The 15,248-nt window shown below is 39.7% G+C and overlaps 2 protein-coding genes across 2 annotated transcripts; both read right to left on the bottom strand.

Moving 5' to 3' along the window:
• Positions 1 to 1,446: 1,446 nt before the first annotated feature.
• On the bottom strand, positions 1,447 to 3,391 carry LOC110967101 (beta-1,3-galactosyltransferase 5-like). Its single transcript, XM_022216612.2, has one exon. It carries the CDS (start codon positions 3,389 to 3,391, stop codon positions 2,381 to 2,383), a length of 1,011 nt encoding a protein of 336 aa, XP_022072304.1. The 3' UTR covers positions 1,447 to 2,380.
• Positions 3,392 to 13,872: 10,481 nt separating this feature from the next.
• LOC110967100 (olfactory receptor 10A3) lies at positions 13,873 to 14,976 on the bottom strand. Its single transcript, XM_022216611.2, has one exon. The coding sequence runs from the start codon at positions 14,974 to 14,976 to the stop codon at positions 13,873 to 13,875; it is 1,104 nt and encodes a 367-aa protein (XP_022072303.2).
• Between the last annotated feature and the right edge of the window lie 272 nt (positions 14,977 to 15,248).

Raw genomic sequence — 15,248 nt, 5'->3', positions numbered from 1 at the left:
CTTTGCTGTGTCTCTCATGTTGCGCTGGATCTTATTAACTCAGGCCTTCGGTACAAACTTTCCATCCTTCTGCACTAAATTAGCTTTTAAGATAAGGATAGAAACACAAATAATATTCACAACCAGCTACACACACAGAGAGAGATTTAACACACAATAAGTAATAGAGGAATCCGTCCACTCAATCCTGTCTGAAAGCATCAAAGGAAGGGAAGAAGATGAGCAATTTCCTCTGCTGCATGTACAAATTGGAAAGTCTGTGTAGTCTCACAGAGGGTTTGTGTTTATACCTGAAACAGCGACGTAATAAGTGGACCCCGGTAACACACACACAGACACACACCCAAACAAACTGTCTAGTGGGCAGAGACAGGAAGGAGGCAAAGAAATATGTCTGTAAAAGCACAAGGATGAAAAATGACCTTGTGGCTCAGCAGTGGCAATAATTGTTACTTTTCAGAGTTGTGGCCTTGACAATCAGAAGTGTTTAGCACCACAATTGTGCTAAAGCAAGACACTAAGCTCCAAAATAGACGCTGCACTGCATCATTAACTGGATTCACACAAGCCAATATTTATTTACCAGGTCTAAAATGCCACTTATGCACAGTGGATAAAGCCAACAGTAATGCTGCCATAATGCCAACCGCTGAGTTGGAGCTTGGATTTTACATGACGGCAAAAACAATAAATCACGTGGATCCAGCGTTTGGGTTTTCATCTGTGTGATTTATGCAGAGTGCAGGCAGCAGGAGGTGGTGTAGGGCCTCGACGGAGGAAGAACAGATCATACAGAGCAGCAGATGAATGACAAGACAGAGGGAAGGAAAAGTGAGGTCACGGTGAGGGCAGTGTCTTCGCTATTTCAAAATTATGATTTTAAGTCATCCATGTCGCACTGACTGCTTTCACTTGAACTGATTGGCTGATTCTCAGGGATGCAACTAGAGCGCACAGTTGTAAATAAGGCATTTTATTCAACATTTTTATATTGTTTTCAAGTGTGGAGAAACAGGAAAAGTAATGAAAATAATACAACACAGGTAAATGTAACTAATGTTGCTGACCTATCATGACAATGAATATTTACATAAACAATGAAATGCAAACATTTTCAAATAATGACTGAGGCTTTGCACATGTTGTCTAATGTTAGCCTGCCCTCTGCTGGACTGATGACAAACTACAAGTGTACAGGGACTTCATTACAGTAAGGCATTACAAGTACAATGTCGGTTCAGTTTTACAAATTAAACACATTTAGAAACTTTGCTAATTTTAATATATGGCTACATCACTTTTGTGAGACACATCTTGTCTCCCTGTGATTCTAAGAAGTTAATGTATTTAATTACAACCCCCTGCAGAGAAAACCTTTAAAAAATATAGTGTTATTTTAAATTCAGTCACATACTAAATGAACATCACAAAAAAAAAAAAAAACCTAAGGTCATTTCCAAATCTTACAACAAAGTCTGTCTTTTAAAGTAGTGAGTGTTGTGTTGATTACTCAAGGAAACTTTAAGCTAATTTGCTCTAGGATCTGTCGTGGTTGTTCACTTTGAAAATAACTTAGTGTTCATTAAATGCATACATACACAGATTTACCTGATGTCCACACACATGTTTATGAGTAACAGAAAATACACGTCAGTAACTAGAAGTTCCCAAAGAATGTAGCGGTTAGCTTGATGCTATAACAGTTCTCCCAATCACCATCAAAGATCCCAAAGAACCACTCTGCAAAGTTGAGCTGCTTACTTTAACACACCAAGAAAAATACTTTGTGCAAGATTATTGCCCTTTTCTAAAGTTATAAAAAAAAAAACTTAGGGGAGGTCAAAAAACTATGTGGCTGTATCATCAAATCAAAGTGCACTTTCACTGGGAGGCAGAGATCACAGCCATCCACTCCCACATATTACAAAAAACAAATCATCAAACTATACACACACTCTTATTGTAAAAGTGAAGTGTATAGAAGCCTGTTGGAACAATGAATACTTATTCACTTTTGCCGAAACAAATGCATATAGTTGAATGAAAAATTACAGACTGTGTTTATATTTTTGGTCACTTGTAACAGATGAGAAAAAAAAAATCTCTTTGTCTTGCTAACCTCTTCACACTCTTACGCAAAATGGCCAAATGTGATGTTGCATAGCTCAGATTTATAAAAAGAACAGCTTCATACTGACTGCAGACAGAAGTGCTGACAGTTTGGCCTTGCTCATCTGGCTCGACAACTTCTGACCTTTCCTATCAAGATACAAGGTGCTGCTATGTTGCCTGCAAACAGATAATATTCTCCAGTTGACATCATTTTAAGAGTCGCTCTCAGATTCAGTTCACACATTCTACAATCTAAACCAGTATAACTTCAACACTGAACTTTCTGTCTGATCCTCTCCCAGTAACTCGTCATCTGTAGTGTGCTTGTTGTCGTCAATGCAATCACCTTTGAAAGACTGCAATTGCTCAGAGGATGCTCAGGGGTGACGAGAAACATTGCTTTGTCTGGAGGGTCGGTGGGAGAAATGCCCAGGCGTTTCAAACACATGCCCAGGTAGGCGTCTTCAATGTAGATGGGTTTGATCTGATGTGAAACTCCCAAGATCTTCGCAGGAAGGTCCAGAGACATAACGTAGGCCATGCCCAGAGGATATGGAGGGTATTCTGATTCTTCAATCACACTTCTTGGCATGTAGAACTTGATGAAGGGATTTCTTAAAACAGGGCTGTGCCACCACACCAAGCCTGTCATGTAGTTTTGTTTAGGCGTACCAAGATCGAGCAGCAACCTAACCAAATTCTCGACATGAAGTACAATATCCGAGTCAATCTTCATGACAAAAGCAGAACTGGCACAGTGCTCAGCCAGCCACTCCAGCATGACCATGGTCTTGATGGTCAGATTGTGGTAGCTGTCCCGAAAGTTACTCTGAATCAGGTCATGGTGCAGCTGATTCTCCTGTTTCAGTTTGTCCTGCTGCTGCTCAGCATCACTTCCTCCAGGCAGTCCCACAATAAAAACAGTCTCAACCAGCTCACCCAGGACCAGTTTCTCATTTCCCCACGTCTTCCGGATGATGTCCCGAGTTGCCACGTCATGAGGTGCAACAGGAACCATCAGGATCAGGTAAGGAGTTGTGGTCCTACACGTTGGTGTGTCATCCATAATGAATTTGTAGTTTCGCGGATAGGTGACATGATACGGCCCGGGATCCTCCCACTGTGGTTCTGCTGCTGACGGTGATGCTGAGTGTTTCCTGTAGGTTGGAGCACCCGTATTCCCGAATTGTCTTTCAGTATTGAGGTAGAGGAAAAAGACCAGCACTGCTACCAGAGCACAGACAGCAGTGCGTTTTAGATCCCTCCTCCCGCTGTCCATTAAAACTACACAGAGAAGAGACTCTTGTTAGCACAGAGTAGAAGAACTCTCACAGCATTTATGATTAAAAAAATAGCAACTCACAGTTAATGACAAAAACATGATTTGAATCTTTCAAAGTGTACTAAATTCTTGGTCACATGCTAACGAAAACAAGTGACTTTGAGAGAGGTTTTTTTCCATTAGACCCTTCTATCCGTTTCAGGTTGACCCAGACACATTTCAGCTGACAGAGAAACAAAGCAGAGCCGGGTAACAGTATCCACAAGTCAGACTCATTTGGGGTATTAAAATGATAAGTACAGATTTTGAAAGCTAACTTTCAGAGCGAGACATTTGAAAACTTGAAGAATTCACTATAAACATAACAAGTTTCATATGTCTGCGTTAAACCTGTCATCTGACAAAGCAGAGAATACGAACGGTTTTAGTTTAGAGAACAAACGTAGAGCAACGCATTGTTTGATCATAGCTGTTTATGCAATGAAGCAAACTTAGCTTGCAGGTACAAAGCTTAAAGGCAGAAGAGCGAACCAGTTAGTGGAAACCTCTTTAAGATTAGATTCTATTAAGTTGTGGAAATAATTCTGTTTAGACAAAGCACAAGGGAACATACCAGCCACTGTATTCAGTGCACCCGAGAAAGCATGCAATCCGAAATGCTGCTAAAAAGGTAAAAACATCTTCCATTTTCTGCCATAAACTGGAAGAAAATGGAAGCCCCTTCGCTACACCAATGGATCCAAGAACTTTCAGAATGTATTGGACTTGAAAGATTAATATATATTACAAAGGGGAAACTAAAAGATTTCAACAAATTGTGGGATCCATATTTAAGTATACTAGCAAGGTAGTTAGTGATCATTCTTCATTGGGGGCAGTAGGAGGAATTCCTTCTTGGGCATTACGTTTTGCTTTCTTTAAGTAGTAAACAACAAAGGGGTGTGTGTGAATAATTGTTTTGATTGTATTTATTGTTTTGAATTTCATTTTTTGTTTAGAACTTCTGGTTTATTTGAATATAACCAGGTGTTTTGTTTTGTTTTTTTGTTGTTTGTTTTTTGTTACAAAATGAAAAATGAATAAATATATCTTGGAGAAAAAAAAAGGTAAAAACATCTATTTTGTGTTTACTATTGAGGGCACAGTGGGCAGCGGTGTACTGGATTTCATTTAAAAGCATTCCCAATATTTTGTCCAAGCCATTAGCACTCACAGAGAATGCAAAACATCAGGAGCATGATCTGATGACTTCACAGCTGATGATAAAGTCATTTTATACAGTTCAGCACAGTTGTTTGAGTTGGACTGGACTGAATGCTGTTTTGGGTCTCAGAGATCCCAGCTGTAACTTAAGCACGGTGGATTTTCATGTGCTCAGTATTTGTGATTGATGTCTACTGCATGGTTCAGCAGTTTCCTAATCAATCATAAGATAATCTGCCTTCCTTTCTGTAGGTGTTTACCAATGCTTTACTGTATAAACTGACTTCCGTGTGGTGTAACTGACACCAAGCAACGATGACATGCTGGATAAGAAGCTGCAGCTTTCTTTGTCTGTGACGCTGAATGATTTTTATTTATTTTTTGCCACAGATTTGCTCCCTTTGTGGCAAACAAGGCTTTACAACAGTGCCAAAGTTGAGGAACTTGAGAATTTGTGTATCTATTTCAGTATTCCACATCTTCCTCATATTATTTGGTTTTAATAAAGTCAGGAGAAAAGGGAAAGATCAACTCAAACAGGCTGCATTTGAATGTATTTTTTTAAAGAATTCACAAATAGCTTAAAATAAACCACAAAAATAAACAACTATCACCACAGCAGTTCTGTACAGCAAACATTTTTCAGCATTTAAGAGGCTTCTATTTAACTACTACAATGACATTATTATTTTAAAAATAAAGAAATGTCAAAATGACGGCTGTACCAGTCACCTTTATAATCAGCGGGAGTTGACTGCAACTGAAGTCTGACAAGTGAGAATAAATATTTATTTAATTTAAACTGGAATTCTGACTTGTTTGCTTGGCAATACATGATTTGCATATTAAACAAATCAACTTCATTTTAAAACATCTGGTCATACATTCGGAATAGTGTGAACAATCCATTGGACGCTCAAATTAAAGCTATTATTAAGTAAGGATGCTTGCAAAATGACCTTTCTGGACAGCACTAACTGAAGATGTTACTGGTTGAAATGGAACTGGGATTAAAACTTGTAAAAACTACAGCTGGGATATCTTAACGGTCAATTCCTGCAAGCATGAAATTCTTTAAAGCAGTTATCTTTTAGTTGGATTCTTCATACGTAGCACATGATCCTTAGACATCCTTATTTAACTTTTGACGGGTTAAAATAAAGATATTTTAGGATTAATTCTAATTCTGGTCAAACATCTAGTTGATCTATAGCTCAAGTTCAACTAATGTCCTGGCAGTATCCAAAAAGACATTTAAAATGTAATTTAAACTTTATATAGCACTTCCTGTGTTACTCTAAATGTAGCCTACCTGCGTTTTTTGTGTCACCTGTTGTTCAGCAGTGTGTTATATTTGCACGTCTCACAAAAGTCACCTCCCAGCATATCAAATAACTGAGGGTACAGATGAAGTATTTATTCAGTGCGTTTTAATCCAACATGTCGACGGGCTGCGTCGTTAGCCAACAGAGCTAGCAGCAAATAGAGAGCTCTCAGTCTGTGAAAGTTATTCAAATGTGCGTTTCGCCCTGACAAACCCTCACTTAACCTCGTGTTCCATTAAACTCCAGACCAAACAGCTGCCCCGGGGCTAGCTTATTAAAGGCTGCGGTAGAAACAGGCAGTAAGCCGGCAGTCTGAGCTGGACTCGGAGCTACACACCGACCTGCTGTTACCTTCACCTACCTGGGTCTGAGCTCCCGCTGTTATTTTAAAGTAGGTTCTTCTCTTCGCTGTCCTCCCTGCCCTTCATCGGTGATCACATTTACACTCCTGCTATCCCAAACCGAATCTGCGGGCAAAACGTCAGCTGCCAGTGAACGGCTCACCTGAGCCAGGAGCACCGCCCCCACAATGCACCGCCCCCACAATGCACCGCCCTCACTTCCTCCTCACCTGCCTGCACGCACCAGGTGAGGAGGCGACCAGCCACTAAACGTTCATATTTTGCAACTGGATGTTTCAGTTGCTCATCTCATATATATATATATATATACATATATATATATATATATATATATATATGTATATATATATATATATATACATATATATATATATATATGTATATATATATATATATATATATATATGTATATATATATATATATATATATATATATATATATAGAGAGAGAGAGAGAGAGAGAGAGAGAGAGAGACATACATCATACATACATACTGTCGTGAAAATGCATACATATGTAAAATCAGTTTGTATATGTGCATACATATACATAGGCATGCTTAGAGGAAAATCTTACTGCTCAAAGTTTTCTCCTCTATAGCTTGGGAGACAGAATTGTGACTGTCACTTCAGCCTGGTTTTAGTTTAGATATTGTCTGATAGGATATTCATATTTTCCTCCAAAAATTCAGTAAGAGATATAGGTGAGAAAGGAGAACAACTAGCAACAGGAGTCATACTTGAGATTTAAAGGAGATAATTCCTTGGCTCAAATTCTTCTCAGTCGAGCTACACATGAGCTGTATATGAGCTTCATTTTATACTAATTGAATACAACCACTGAATTTACACACAAAAAAACTGCTGACTCTCAGCCAATCAGCAGTGAGCTAACTAAACATGGCATGTTCACTGACATGAGGTAAATCTCAAACTAAAAATTACATTAAAAACATTTAAACCTCAACATCAATAACACTATCAGTCTGTTACAATATTCTGTTATCTTCTTATAAAACATTTCATACATGCGTGAAAGCCATTGGTATTGATAACTTTTCCGAAGAACTGATCATTACAGTTTTCTTCAATTGCTAACACGCATTGGTCCAAACTGAAGTCACATGTTCAAAACTCTTAACACAGCCTGTATTTCCATCATGAATCTCAGCTAAACAGTTAATCTCATCCCCAAAACTGTTTCTCACCAACAAAACACTTCATTCATGTTTCAAAAAAAGCTCATTCAACCACAACTCCAGCAAATAGTCTCACTTTGGAAACAAACGCTCTCACTCTTAGGACACTGAACCACAAAATACTAACAACAGAGAGCATTACATGAAATTAATTGTAATCTTTAAAGTTTGAATGATTTCTTTTTAGATAAATCTGTATTTTATTATAAAATAAGATCTTTGCACTTTGAGTGTTCTAAATTATTGTGATATATTGCAACAAGAATGAATCAGGAACGCAGCAGTTTACTTCAACAACATTGATGTATTTTCTCTGTGCCTTTGCATCGGTACTTTGGGACCTTACAAAAAATAAAAAGTTTACTGTAAACGAAGATAAAATGTAGAATCTCAGAATTCAGGGGGCAGAATAGAAATCAAGAGATAAAATTCAAAAACCAACAACACACGTATACTGTAACATTCACACCCTGCTGTCTGCATTTGAACTCATGTTTCCATCCATTACATCTTATGTCATCTCTGGAGATACACTGTGGGTAGAACATTTTTGAGTGTCTCCTTTTACAGTATATGATTTCTGCTGAGGCCAAACACAGATCACCTGAATCGGTTTTCAGCTGACAACTACACTCAGCTGTGTGTAATTGCCTAATCTTTTCATTTATTTTATTTTTCAATATTTTGAAATGATTTTCAATAGATTTCAATGTAACATACTGTAACATTCACACCCTGTCGTCTGCATTTGGCCACATTTCCATCCATTACATCTAATGTCTTCTCTCGCGATGCACTGTGGGTAGAACCTTTTTGAGCGTCTCCTTCTGTATGCTTTCTGATGAGGCCAAACACAGATTGCCTGAATTGGGTTTCAGCTGACAACTACACTCAGCTGTGTTTGGAATTACATAATTATTTTTATTGTCAATAATCTGGTATGATTTTTAATAGATTTCAATGTGGCTGCAGCAGAAATTCCTCATGTTTCCCCCCATCATTCTGTTTTGATTGTGGTTTTAACAGTTTTGCACAAAGTGTGTTAGCATTTGAAAAATGTGTTGTAAAAGTCTAGTGTTTTGCAGGTGGTGAACTAGTAACTGAGAAAAGGGTTCATGAATTTTGGTGGCTGTGGTCACTGAATGCATTTTCTGTAAAAGCAATGGAAAGTGATTTGCAGTTTGGTCCACATGGACTGCTGTTTTGCAGACTGTGTTAGGAGTTTTGAATATGTGACTTCAGTTTCGACCAATGCATGTTAGCAATCGAAAAAAACTGTATATGATGCACTTCACGGTTTTGTTTTTGAGTTCTGACTTATGGCGAAAATCAACTTACATCACACTGTAGGAACAGAACTCCGACATAAATCGAGAGTACCAAATGTTTCAGTATAATATCGATACATCGATATAGTATTGGACAATTTAGATCAAGTTGTCACTGTACTGGTTTATTCAAATTCACTCGCATCAAAATTTTAACAGAAGAGACAGAAGTCCAGCAGGGGTTTAAAAATATTGAATTTAAAATGCAGCAATTTAACACAAAAACCACACGACATTCATGTTCAAACCAGCAACGGGAGTTTGTCATGTTTCTTCTCAATGAACCCAAAAGGGTGTGATGGGTTAACCCTCTATGGTACAGCGTTGCCATATGACAACACCCACATTTTAAGCTTTCTACACACAGATAATACGTCCCCAGTTATGTTGCAATGCATTAAAAAGAAGTGGGGTTCTAAGTAAACCAATAGCAGTGTTTAAATTTGTCACATGACTTTCTGGAGGACATTTTGAAACCCTTTTCTGCAGACATCATCGAAGGAAGGAGCCTCACCATTTGTCTCCTAAAAATTCACCAAAAAAAGTGTTTTTTCGAAGTTTTTCAACAGGGAAAAAAATATACACTCAATAATGGGTGAGTTAAGTTCATTATTATGTAGTTTCTTGCACTGTGCTTGATCAACAAATAATAGAAAATGTTAAAAATGTGTACGTTGCCATATGGCAACACCGTACCATTATGGATTGCTACCTTGCATGTTGATAACATTTTGTATTTAGTTATAAGCCTACTTTAAGTGTACACAATTGCATTGGTGTACACTTATCTTCTATAGTCTATAAACTATACTGACAGTCAATAGAAACTTTGAGGTTGAAATGTACGCAGAATTCTACTTGTAGGGGTTTTTGTGGTATTTTCAGAGATTCACAAGCGTCATGGCACTTGTGTCCAAACTTATGGCCATGGCTGTACCTGTGCCTCACGACTGAGAACTGCTTCATCTGTTTTCACAAGCAGTAAGGCAAAGACGTAGCCTAGCCATGCTAGATCCCATGTTTCTGACGGCACAAGGGTCTAGGGAAGCTCGACAGGGAGGGAGGCGGGCTAAAAGGTTGTCTTTCAAATCCCTCTGCAGCAATTGGGTAGGTGTACAACCAATCAACGCAACGAATAGGCTGACGTGGTTCCGAGAGCACCGGCGGATTGTGGCTAAGTCCCATTAGCTTCCCAACCAGCGGAGCCGCGGAGTCAACTGGTATATTAAGGATTTGCCATATCCCGTCGGCATAAGTCCAAATACGTCTTTCTTCTCAATGAAACACTTCAGTGCCGTCCTTTGTTTATCTTTCAAGCTGAATTTTAGCTTCAAATCTTTAAGGACTGTGGCCAAAACCGAGTCGAAAGATAACCGTTTATTGTGCACCGGTTGTTTCTGTCAGAATCGTCACGCCTCTGTCGTCACTTCGTTACGCCCACCTTCTGACTCTACACTTCATGGTGATTGGTCCGGCCAGTTTTAGGAGCATCCAGCCTCGAGCCTTATGGAGAGTAACTAGACCCACCCTGGCAGAGAATTAAATTCGTTGCCGTGGGTTGTCTAGCACGGCTAGGCTAGCAAAGACGGCCATCAACAAGTCAAATCAGTTACTCAAAAAGTACTGTACATGTATTAAATGAATTAAATGTTCAAAAATGTCTTTTTAAAAGCTTTTACTTTCACATGAAATGTATTATTAACTGTTCAGGCTACTGGGGATTGTTTATACTATAACATGAGTTTTAAAATAAATTTTATATACAATTTTAAACAAAAATCTCTTGTTTTCATTACTTTCCATTATGGTACGGTGTTGCCATATGGCAACAAACCCTAAAAACTACTAAAAAAATAATATTTTTTGAAAATGTCTCTTCATTATGTTTACTTGGTCTATTTTAAGACAAAAAAACACCCCAAACATTTTTTACCAACTGGGATCATAGTGCGTACCATTAACCAGCTACATATAGAGACATGTGCTCTGCCAAATCTCTCCTCCTGTTTACATCAGTAAGCCAATTTTCTCAAGTGTTCCTAAAATTTGGAACACTTGAGAAAACAATTTGCAGCCCAAACATCAGACCAGCCCACTGGGAATTTTCCCGGTCTTCCCGATTAGCCACTCCGGGCCTGGATCAGACTATTATTATCTAAAATCAAGTCATTAGTCATAAAAGTTTTGTTTGAAAGATGTCGAATATAATCATGATAATGGCCAATTTCACTTTGCAGTAGTCTGTGAATGTAGTACACAGATGAAAAATGCAGATAAAATGCACACACACACACACACACACACACACACACACACACACACACACACACACACACACACACACACACACACACACATACACACACACACTGACTATAGGGAGACATGGCATGGCATTATAGCTTTTCCGCTGAATTTTAACTTTTTATTTTCCACCAGACAAGGTAGAAGAGGAGACAGAACAGCCTCCATTACAAGAAACGCACTAAAGAACTGAAGTGTCTTTTAGCAGGTACTCATCATTTGAGCATCATGCATTTATTTTTCAGCAACACTCAGATTCTCTGTATTACAGCTGACAGACCACCCCATCACTCCAGCCTTCTTATCAGTCAATTTTCAGAACTTTTATCAATCATTCACACCAAATACAACAGAATTTTAAGAAGTGGTGATTTTCATCTACACGTCAACAACATCTTGGACCCATTGTCCAAGATGTTGTTGAATCTTTTAAACTGTCTTGATTTTACACAACATGTCACACAGCCAACTCACCACAGAGGACACACCCAAACAAACAAATGGAAAGAAGAACCGGGTAAAGACGAAGGAAACCTGATCATGCATCGAAAGTTGTTTATTGACAAGAATCAAAGCAAAATTCAACACAAGACGAGCTTGCTCAACACAAAGCTGATCCAAAGTGACAAAGCAGCACTCTTGTCTTCAGGCTAGGACTCAGCACCCAGCTGCTGGTGTGGCCCACTGCTTTAACAGTCCTGTTGGTGGAGGAGGAGCCACAGGAGCAGCTGACCACTGAGAGAAGGACAACAAGCAGAGGAAAACACAACCTACCCTACCTACACACAAACACACACCAAAGAGCGTAACAATATGTTTAATGACAGCACGATGATGGCAGGTCACCAGAAAAAGCCTGTTCAGTTTACTGCTTTAAATGGATGTTATGTACATGAAAACAATTTTAAAGTGTCAAATTTACATTTGTACTGTCAAGTCATTTACAGTTTGACATCATTATTCTGGCAAAAACAGGCACCAGTTTTTTTCTATCATAATTACAGGATTTCTTTTAGAGTGTGTTCCGTCCCAGTTGTCCAGCCATCATTCTGATTGTCAGTCTGTGATCAGTTCACAGCAGTTCCTTTACCTTCTGGATGCTGGAATCAGTTCTTGGTGGTTCTGGGTCTCCCGTCTCCATTCTCAAACTCTGGTGCCACTCAGAGATCATTGTTGGCTCCCTGAACACATCATTCACTACGGCAACACTTTCTGAGGACATTTTTCTCAAGCTAGCAAAGCTTGATGTTAATCTTTTGCTCCAGTTTCATTCTGAGACAGACTGGAGCTGAAAACCAGCTGTGAAAAGAAAGACAATAGATTGGTGAAGGATGCCTTTCTCCCCCCCAGTGCTTACTGCATTACTGTGTGGCTGCTGAAATGCATCAACAGTAAAAAAAAAGACCTGTTTCTTTTTAGTCACACCTTGCGATGTCGCCCCACTTAATAAACTGACAACTATAATATGTTTGTTTCTTTAATTGGGTTGTCTTTAGCAACTTTTAAGGCTCGTGTGAATCCCTGCTGATATTTTAGTTGACATTTATGCAGAAATACAGCAAATTCTAAATGCTTCACAAACTTTAAAGCATCCACACTGAAAAAAAAATGTTATTTTTACGGTAAAATTCGAGCAGCTGTTGCCGCCAGATTGCTGCCGTAGAATGATGGTAAAACATTTTCCTAATTTACGGTAAATAAATGTATTCATACTGTTGATTTTGTGGTTAAAATGTGCTTCATTCCATATTTTACCATAAAAAAGCACTTTTAAGCTTCAAAAAATATAAAGTTTAGCTTGAAAAGGTACATGAAAATACCTCAAAAATATATTTTGTGTCATCTATATAAATATAAATATTACAGCATTTTAACATTATCAGTATCACCAGTATTTAACATTTAACATATTTTAGCAATGACATATATGCAAAAATATTAACACAGAAGTGCATCAGTCTGACAGGTACACACTGTATTTTATATTCAGTAAATGCAGACATGGCCGTGGTACTTGTAATAAATATTATAACAGGTTTCCATTATCGGCACAACGGCTACAATTGTATTCTTTTGGAGAAATAAATGTAAATATTCCAGTATTGAATTTTATAAATATAAGGCATTTTTTCATTAAATAACTGTGCAAAAGTAGGGAAATGTACTTTTTTCAGGGTAAAAATAAATAAATAAATAAATAAATAATACAGTTTTCTCCTGATCACCTTTTGTATGTGTGATTGTGTGTGATATAAACTGTGACAAACTGTTTCAGAGTTTACTGATTTTTGCTGCCATGGTTTGACGGTTTTTAACTGTAAAATGTACAAAAACATTTTGGCACCTTCTTCCTGTGTTTGTGAAAATTCAAAACAAAGTACAGAAGCTCATGCTCTTCCTCACATGGCAGCATCAGAACATGACGGCAAATAGTGCAGAAGAGCTGAGCCAAAGATGCAGAGCATCTGCAGCAACACTTTAAATGACGGATTCCTCTGAAGTCACAGCAAGCAGCTTCTCACTGACTGATCACAGTAAACATGACAAAACATTTCTACGAGCAAATGTTGTCTTCACACATGTTACAATCAGAATCTCCTGCAGCAACTTTACATTATTTTTTTTGCATAAAATCTAAATACACGATAAAGAAATCTTCACCACAAAAAGTAACATCGCTACAGGAAAAAAAACTCGCAGAGCTACACTTCCTGAGCTTGGTTCTGATGTTCCAAGTCTCTCCACCTCCTCCGTCATTCAGCGGAACAGACTGAGCAGCGCCTGGCGAACCTTCACGTTCGTCAGCCAGTTCACCAGCGGGTTTACGCACGGCGGCACCATGAGCATCATGAGCAGGGGCACATGGAGCACCGCTGCCGTGGCTTCACCGGGTGTGGGCTTCACCGTGCACACGTCTCCAGCCTGAGAGGAGCGTCCCGTCATCGCCTCGGGGCTCCGAAACGCCCACAGCGCGTCCGAGATGACTTGGAGTAGCACTGGCAGGAGCTCCATCAGAAACATGCAGGAGTCGATCAGCACCGTTTTACGCGCCTTCTTGTTGTCCTCGTTGAATGGAATCACTGCGTTACTCGGGTCCTGGTACATCCAGTAGTAGGAAAAGACGAAAGTGAACAGATACAGCTCCAACATCCAGAAGCTCATCACTGTGTGAAAGATGGCAAAGGCTCTGGGGAAGCCCATGTGCTGCTCCATCATGTTCGGCTCGCACAGCAGCCCCATGGTGACCGGACCGCTGCTCTGAGCCTCGCCAGTGTGCAGCAGCACCATGGTGATGACTGAGATGGTGATGGAGGAGATCCAGATGAAGGTCAGGACTTTGCGCATGCACGTCTCAGTGAAAATGACCAAGTAGTGGATGGTGTGGCACACGAACAGGTACCGCTCCAGAGCCATGCAAATGATCGTGAGGCGGTTGTTGAACCAGGTGGTTAACCTTATAAAACACTGAATGTGGCACCAGGTGCTGAACGGCATCGTGCGTCGCTGGACCAGAGAGTGGATGACCGCCGTGCCGAAAGTTGCGCTCTTTATGAGGTTGCACAGGATCTGGTTCTTCATGAAGGTGAAGCGTGGCTGCCGGGAGAGCTGCTCGGATCGCGCCAGGGCCAGCCAGGTGGGAAAGTTCACCAGGAGCGAGACAAGAGTAAGCAGAAGAAAAACGCAGACGAGTGGCGGCACCGTCTGATCGTTGGGCAGGATGGCGAGGAAGAGGCAGCTGGCCGCGTCCAGAGGCGGCTCGGTAAGATTCTCTTCGCTGGGACAGTCGGTGAAGTTGTGCGTCTCAGCTGATGTTGGCATGCTGGCACCAGCATTCGCCTTATGAGTCTCAGAGCTCCTCATCCTCTCAAGTCAGAACGTGGACTGAGGTACTGTGGACACAAACCAACGCACACACTTATCTACGCAAACTGCTGCGTCCTGAATCCAACAAGAGCGCTCCATATTGTGGTGTATCCACAACATATGACGCACGTCTAAGCCTGATGTGTGGAAAAGCATGTGACAAACAAGAGAACTGATTTATCTGGACCGAACACACAACTTTGTGTGTGTTGTTAAACTTTTCTTGTAATTGTTACCAAAGAAATGTTTGCAGCTTTGCAGCAGAATCA

Source organism: Acanthochromis polyacanthus, chromosome 3 (assembly GCF_021347895.1).
Source record: "Acanthochromis polyacanthus isolate Apoly-LR-REF ecotype Palm Island chromosome 3, KAUST_Apoly_ChrSc, whole genome shotgun sequence".
In the NCBI taxonomy this organism is placed as follows: Eukaryota; Metazoa; Chordata; class Actinopteri; family Pomacentridae; genus Acanthochromis; species Acanthochromis polyacanthus.
Note: the sequence above shows the minus strand (reverse complement) of the source record. Positions and strands in the feature narration are given on the sequence as shown.

Coding starts and splice junctions, on each gene's coding strand:
- LOC110967100 (XM_022216611.2), bottom strand. CDS start 14,976: ATGAGGAGCTCTGAGACTCATAAGGCGAATGCTGGTGCCAGCATGCCA.
- LOC110967101 (XM_022216612.2), bottom strand. CDS start 3,391: ATGGACAGCGGGAGGAGGGATCTAAAACGCACTGCTGTCTGTGCTCTG.